This window comes from Protobothrops mucrosquamatus, unplaced genomic scaffold (genome assembly GCF_001527695.2).
Source record: "Protobothrops mucrosquamatus isolate PMUCROS unplaced genomic scaffold, P.Mucros_1.0 scaffold623, whole genome shotgun sequence".
NCBI classification, from domain to species: Eukaryota; Metazoa; Chordata; class Lepidosauria; order Squamata; family Viperidae; genus Protobothrops; species Protobothrops mucrosquamatus.
Genome location: NW_015386919.1, coordinates 343,761 through 351,935, shown reverse-complemented (window position 1 = coordinate 351,935; position 8,175 = coordinate 343,761). Strand labels below are relative to the sequence as shown.

At 39.0% G+C, this 8,175-nt stretch overlaps 1 protein-coding gene across 1 annotated transcript; it reads left to right on the top strand.

Annotated features, from left to right (window-relative positions):
• Positions 1–2,524: 2,524 nt before the first annotated feature.
• LOC107289019 (neuropeptide Y receptor type 6-like) lies at positions 2,525–3,798 on the top strand. Its single transcript, XM_015817707.1, has one exon. It carries the CDS (start codon positions 2,529–2,531, stop codon positions 3,639–3,641), a length of 1,113 nt encoding a protein of 370 aa, XP_015673193.1. The 5' UTR covers positions 2,525–2,528; the 3' UTR covers positions 3,642–3,798.
• Positions 3,799–8,175: the final 4,377 nt, after the last annotated feature.

The following is an 8,175-nucleotide window of genomic DNA, read 5'->3' as shown; positions in this document are numbered from 1 at the left end:
CAACTGCTGGGAGTTGAAATCCACACTAATTGCCAAGGTTAAGAAATATTATGGTAGTCTAAGACATTTGGCTACTTGAAGGAGAGATCTCATGTTCTTCCCTTGGTTCCTTCCTAGAGCCAACACTTCAAAATGTTTTATTACAATTATTTGTCATATTTCTATCCTGCCATTTTTCTATCCTCAAGAAGAAGAGAATCCCCACTATAATAATAATAATAATAATAATAATAATAATAATAATAATAATAATAATAATAATAATAATAATAATAATAATAATAATAATAATAATAATAATAATAATAATAATAATAAAAATTGGAAGGGACCTTGGAGATCATCTAGTCCAACCCCCTGCTCAGGCAGGAAACCCTATACCATTTCGGACAAATGGCTGTCCAGTCTCTTCTTAAAAGCTTCCAGTGTTGGAGCATTCACCACTTCTGGAGGCAGGTTGTTCCACTGGTTAATTGTTCTCACTGTCAGGAAGTTTCTCCTTAGTTCTAGATTGCTTCTCTCCTTGATTAGTTTCCACCCGTTGCTTCTTGTCCTGCCTTCAGGCGCTTTGGAGAATAGCTTAACTCCCTCTTCTTTGTGGCAGCCCCTGAGATATTGGAACACTGCTATCATGTCCCCCCCCTTGTCCTTCTCTTCGTTAAACTAGACATACCCAATTCCAGCAACCATTCCTTATATGCTTTAGCCTCCAGTCCCCTAATCATCGTTGTTGCTCTTCTCTGTACTCTTTCTAGAGTCTCAGCATCTTTTTTACATCGTGGTGACCAAAACTTAGACAACTACTCACCTGAAGGCTTCTGGTTAAATAACAAGTAGGGGACCAAATTTTTATCTTTTAAAAAAAATAGCAGCTTTGGTGAAGCGACTTGTCAGACTGGCATAAGGGAAAGATCAACCCTTCTTCTCCTGTGTCATAGTTTTATTCTAGAATACAGCCAGATTTTTTTTTTAAAAAAAGATGCCCAAATGCAATCAAAAGTTTAGCATAGTGCCTACTTTTAACCTTGGAGACAACTTACTTGTAGGGAAGGTTTTGAAATTGTTTCAGCTGCGCACTCACAGGGATACAAGCATCAAATCTAAGCTTGTTCAAATTCCCAAGCAGTCTGCCTGCTGGAGAAGCCATCAGTGGAGTCAGCATGCATTATGACATTTCCATAATAGAAATGTTTAACAAATATTCTGTGTTTGAAAAGAAGGATTTGCTTCTATTAGCCTCCGATTTCCTTGCATTTAATTTCAAGAGATGATTCTGGGTTCTAATGTCTGTGGGAGTGGGAGAAAATTTTTCTGTCCAGATGTCTCTGTCATGATATACCTCCATCATCTCTCCCCTTAGATTTCTTTGATCCACACTAAAGAGCGCTAGTTGCTGAACTATTTCATCTTAAGGGAGATACGCCATCTTTCTAATCATATTGTTTGCCCTGAGTTTGCATTACATTCCATTTTTTTCAGCTTTCTAATAGCCTTTTAATGACCAGCTCTTAGGAGAAGAAGGTATCTCTAGCAACTAGTTAAAGAATACACATGGGAATACATGGACAGTTAGGTGAGATAAGTAAAGTTGGCTCCCTTAGAGAAGTGCAAACTGGTTGTAAAAGCTCTCAGTTCCATCTGTTAGATGCTTCAATTCTCAAGTGTAGCTCCTTATCCAAAACTCTGTGCTTCCAGAGCACTTCAGCTATTGCATTTTTTTTCTGCTCATCATTCCACTACCTTTTCTAGACGTTATATCTAGAGATTACTATATCCCACTGGTTATTTCCATTCTATATTACAGTTTCTTAACGCTTGCCTGTATCAATGTTTTCTTCCAATGCAGAAAGTGAGAAAGTGTAATTTTGCACTTTGTTTTGAAAAAAGAATCTAGAATCAAATAATTTTACAAGATGAGGAAAAGTGAGAATAGAAAGCGTATCTTAAACAATGGCTTATACTTTCCTAAATACATAGATATTAACATGAGCCATGATTTTAAACAAAACAAAATATATAAATAAGATAATAACTATAGGATCTGCCCAACGGTAACTAGAAACACAGAGCCAATTTTTGGTACAGTATTGGACTCTACACATATGGTTCCTTTTGCCGAATTCTGTTCGTGCACACAGGTTTGAAAGGACATCACCTTGACAATGCCAGTTATCTGATTATAAGAATGTGCCGTCTGATATTTCACATGAGAATCTATGCATCGGAGCTACTACTGAGAAATTGTTAGCAGCCAATATATATGTATGTATGTATGTATGTATGTATGTATGTATGTATGTATGTATACTGGACGACTGATTAGTTGCATCACATTTCTGTCTCAGTAGGTGCTTTTTGTTTCCTTGTTTTAAGCCGAATTGGGTTCAGGCCATTTAAAAAATATTAAACGTCTGAATTTAAAATCTCTTAATCATTTATACTGAAGAGGGGAGGGCTTCTAAAACTATAAAGGTAAAATAAGGATGGATTCGCTCTTAATTATGTTGTGATTTCATAGGTACTTCAGGATGGATAAAACCACTCCAGTACCCAATGTGTATCCGTCTGTGGCAAACAGCAGCAAGTCACAGTTGGTGCAGTTTGAATCGTGCCAGCCATCTCTCTTTGCGTTCTTCTTGCTCATCATCGCATATGCTGTAGTCATGCTGGTCGGACTCCTGGGCAACCTTTGCCTAATTGTCATCATCAAGAAACAAAAACAAGGTCAAAATGTGACTAACGTTTTGATTGCCAATCTCTCCACATCTGACATCGTCATCTGCGTCATGTGCATTCCTTTTACTATGGCATACACGTGGATGGATTACTGGGTTTTTGGTGAGGCTATGTGTAAAATAACTGCTTTTGCACAAAGTATGTCTGTCTCCGTTTCTACATTTTCACTTGTGTTAATTGCAATTGAGAGGCATCAGTTAATAGTGAACCCCCGGGGTTGGAAGCCCAATGTTTCACATGCCTTCTGCGGAATTGTCTTCATTTGGGCATTTTCTCTAATAATATCCACTCCCTTCCTGATATTCTATCAAGTCTCTGATGACCCCCTAAGAAATCTCTCTTCCCACAGTGAGAGCTATGTCAGCAAAATGGTCTGCATTGAGGTGTGGCCATCCATTGAAGGGCAGCTGGGCTTCACCACCACCATGTTAGTTTTCCAGTACTTCCTTCCTCTAGGGTTCATTTTCATTTGTTACCTAAAAATATTTGTGTGCCTGCAGAAGCGGTATAGTAAAGCGGATAAGGTAAGGGAGTATGGGTGCAGGCTAAATGAAAATAGAAGGATTAATGTTATCTTAATTTCAATTGTTGTGACCTTTGGTGCCTGCTGGTTACCTCTGCACATATTTAACATTATGTTTGACTGGAATTATGAAACCTTGATGCACTGTCACCACAACGTGGTCTTTACCTTGTGCCACTTGATAGCCATGATCTCAACGTGTGTCAATCCCATCTTTTATGGATTTCTCAACAAGAATTTTCAGAAAGATGTGGTTATTATGCTTCACAACCTTAGATGCTTTGAATCTCAAAAGTTATACGAGAACATTGCCCTTTCAACTCTGAACACTGATATGTCCAAGGGATCCCTGAAACTCAGCAGCATGCCTGAAAACATCTGAAGCAGACAACTTGCCAATCATTTCCATAACTTTCCATTGATCTATGTATTGTGTTGCTGAATTCCTCTTGCGGGCAAGTGTGGTTTTGGGGTGATGAAATCAAAGGCCTAGTATTGTTGTGCTAGAAGCAGACACAGCCTAACAGATCTTCCAAATAAATAAAGCAAAAATTAAGCAGAGCAGTTTTAACTCCATTGCAAGAGTATCCTTTGTTCAAGTGCTAAAAAAACTGCTGTGCGAAAATTAGTATTCAGGAAAAGATGCACCATGTTGCTGGGAAATGATGCAGCATTCCTTGGGGTCCATGCCATGCCTCCCATGAGTCTCTTGGACAACCTCAAACATTTATTCCAGTGAACTAATAGTTTGAGAGGTCCTTGGTGCTCTCTGAGTTTGGTTGTTTTCTTGCAGATGTTTCATTACCCAGATTATGTAACGTCATCAATGCCAACACTTTAATGCCTTTACAGTCGTTATAAGGGAGAGGCTCACCATCATTATTAGACATTGTTAAGTTATGACTGAGATCAGTCTTTTGTTTTCAGCCATATTAGTTGCCAAATTTTGGTGTTTATTTTAGATGACAAGAATTAGAAAGCAATGGGCTTGGAATGGCAGGTGCTGAAAGAGGAAGTAGCAGCACATATTGGTGCCATAAATACCACTGTGGTATATATTGTGTGTGTCAGGTCCCAGACTTGAAACTTAGTTTAACAATTGCAGGCTGCTGTCTTGGAGTTAACTGCTGAAGATAAATGTACCATTATATCTATACGTAGAGATGGATCTTTGTAACTAGTATTCTGGTTTTTACTATGGATGCTTCTCACCTTCACTTCTGCTATGACATTTTTCTTTATGGCTCCAAACTTACTTTTAATTTTCTAACTTTCTCTCCTAGTCTGGCGAGGCTTTCAGTTAAAACAAATTAATTCCGGAACCTTTCAAGTTTGTTAGTGCTGAAATTTTGCCTGCAATGAATCCAAAGCTTTGCTAATTTAGCTGTTGATAAAAGGCTGATTTTTAACCTAGAAGAGCGAATCTGTTTCCACCCTGCACTTTGCCAGTTAAAATATTCTCATAGGGGAAAATGTTTTTCAGCACATATTCATAGCTCTGACATGACTTGAAATGTAAGAAATTCATACTGAGAACATTTATACTGTAGCGTGCTTTAAAAACTGCTGCCTCCAACCTGGTGATGTCTCAATGTGTGAATTAGAATTCGTAACCAGCACAATTCAAGGCCACTAGGAATTCTGGGAACATATTTGGAGGGTATGATTGAGGTGAAAGCCAGTTGGTCTAATGATTAAGGCACCAAGTTGGAAACCAGGAGACCACAACTTCTAGTCCCACCTGAGGCTCAAAGCCAGATGGGTCACATTGGATCAGTCAATGTCTCTCAGCCCTAGGAAGCCAGCAAGGGCAAACCACGTTTGAAATCTTGCCAAGAAAATTGCAGGGAGTTGTCCAGGTAAACCCCAGGAGTCAATGCTGACTTGAAGAGACATACACACAAACCCACACACATGAATTGAATAGTCTGTTTTAGAATTATACATCTGTTCAATGCCAAACTACATAGAGAGGTGCATCCTTCCTTCCTTCCTTCCTTCCTTCCTTCCTTCCTTCCTTTCTTTCTTTCTTTTTTTCTTTCTTTTTAGGTTAAACATTGTAGAGGAGAGAATTGGATCAGAGTAGCAGCTGTTCACGGTAGGAAAAGATCCACTGGCAGCTGCAAAGAGGATGATTCGTAGTAGGGGATAATCCCAAGGCCACCCACACTCTCCCTTTCCATACGTGCAAACTGGCTGGGATGATTTACACTGGCTAATGATTAAAAAAAAACACTCAGCTATGTTAGGGCACATTATCCTTCAGGATTGAAGTTTGGGAACCTCAGTGTTATTTCTGAGCTTTATTTTGCAATAAACTTAAAAATATTTTTCGACAATATTTCAATATATTCACTGACCTGTGCTGTTGCTTATCTGCTAATATGATTAACAAGGTTTTGTTTGTTCATGTGTTTTAGATTTTACAGAGTTCATTGCACAAATGCTTGTTATTTACAGTACATTAAAATAATGTTATCTGCAAATGACATATCTTTTGCTGAAGTTTCATACATTTTTACTTCTTCCACTTGAAATTAGGAATGGGAAAAATTCATGAGGAAGGATAAGAACATTACATTTTGAACTGGGGGGGTGGAGTGCAGAACGAATAATATACGCATTTGATATCCAAGTGAAATCAATATTGATATGAAAATCAGCCCTCTGTCTCATTCAACCTTATGTTATTTATTAAGAAAATGAGACATCTTTCACTATAATGAGGCAACAACCATTTTTGTGGCTATGAATATTAGCATGGAAAGTTCCCATTCTTTTTATGTATAGTCATACAACAGCATGAAATATCCATATCTAATTGTGGCTAAATATTTCTCTTTACAGTGACTGTTTTATATATAAAGCATTGCAGGAGTTTTTATCAGTCTGGTTGTATAGCTTATTAAATTGTGTAATCTGTTATAATGCATGGAAATATATACCGTGAAATGCCATTCAGGTAAAAGCATATAAGAATTGCCAAGTATGTAGGCAGCTCAAACCTTTCATTAAATATGAAACACTAGAAACTATTTTTTTCCCTAGAAATACAGCCTAAACCAACATTTCAGTAAAAGCCTGGAAATGTTAGGGGCCAAACATTTTATCCCTTTTGAGGATGTGGCAGGACTTAGGTTTATTTATTTTCAATTTGTGGATGCTAATTCTATACTGTAGCTGCTTAAGCGGCTAGCCCTTAAGAAAAGGATGTGCATCAAAAATAATCATTTTGCTACCGAATAGTAGTGGAATAATCTAGGATCTCTGGGTGTTCCTGTAAAATTTGATCTGGGGAACCATGTGAACAATAGAGAAGCTGGCCAAATCTCTTTTAATCAGTGTATTTTAAAAAAAAAATCTAAAAATGTCTTAGTCTGATTTGTACAGGGAGCTAACCAAGGTGCCAAGAGAAAAAAAATCTGAAATTAGTTTCCTAGGCACATATTTTCTTTACAGTGCAAACTTGTGCATGTTTACGCAAAAGTAAATACTGCTGTGTTCAGTGATCTGGGAATGAGCCACATGGCATGCAGACAAGTAGACTGTGCTCAGTGCTTTTCTGGACGAAGCAGCAGCTTTGCCTCAAAGAAGCAGCTGCTGTGCATTTACAGTATTTCAGTAATATCGGCCTTTCTGCTTTGGTGAACATTCAAAGTGGCTAACAAAAATTTTAAATACAAACGGTATTAAAAACTTTAAAATGCTGAGTAAAAATTAGCACAGAATAAATGTCCCCCAAAGCCAACAATTAACAGCCTAATGCAGGCATGTCAAACTCGTGACGTCACATGACGTCGTGCAACGTATCGGGCCGGTTTTGCCATTGCCGGCAATTGGGTGGGTGCGGCTTCCACGTGACACGTCCGGCCCGCAGGCCGGCAGTTTGACACCCCTGGCCTAATGAAAGAGAGGCACCATCAGTGGTGGGATTCAGCCACCACTTTGGCAGAACCGGTAGCTAGTTTTTTGTTGCCCAGACCCAGAATGGACTTCCAGAAGCAGCATCCACACAGAGAACCAGTTGTTCACATATTTGAATCCCACCACTGAGCACTGTTACCTTTTGTCCAACAATGAGAGAAAGACTACAATGTGATTTTTCCCCCCAAGAATGGCTTCCTTCACCTGGGAGGAACGTAGGATAAGATGATATCACCATGCAAACCCTTTGAGAGCAGGGGCATCTTTAAAGGGGATGCTCCCCCACCAGGTAGCACCAGATGAAAGTTCAAGACACTTGGGGGGGAGCAGGGGGGGCACACAGAGCAAGATTTGGAAATCAAGATGGTGGGTAATCATGCACAAAAGCTACTTTATATGAACAAGACAGCACAATGGAGTAAGGGTGCTTTGTGCTTGATGCTACATTTAAGACAAGTGGTCCTTTGAAACTCGCCCCAACATATAGTGGGATTTGATTCCAATTAAACAAGAAAATTGCATGGGATTTTGTATGGGGATTTGCTCTTCCCCCTCCCCATATATTTCCTGCCTGACTGCTAGTTCTGAAGTGGAGCTATTTCAAAAATTGCTTGTGATACATAGAATGGCAGTAACCGGGGAAGGGAGGGAGCAAATTAAACAGTCCAGGGAACTAGAAGCTTGATCTCTACAGAAATACTTATCTGCGTGTTTCAAGAAAGTAGGGGAAAAAAAGTGCACAAGAAAGGAGAAATTGGCATCAAGCCTACTCAACCTTGAAATGGAAGCTTCGTTGTTTGCCAGCTCAGAAATAGCTGAGGTCCTTCGTTTGAGAATGATTGGTAACTTGACATTGGGGAAAGATGCATTTAAAGTTGGCTGACCTGGTCAGTGATGACCCCAAAGCGATTTTCCTTTCAGAGGATATATCCAATCTGTCTGGTGGGTGCTAAAAGAAGGATTCTTGACAGATTTCAGGCTGCGGGATTTAT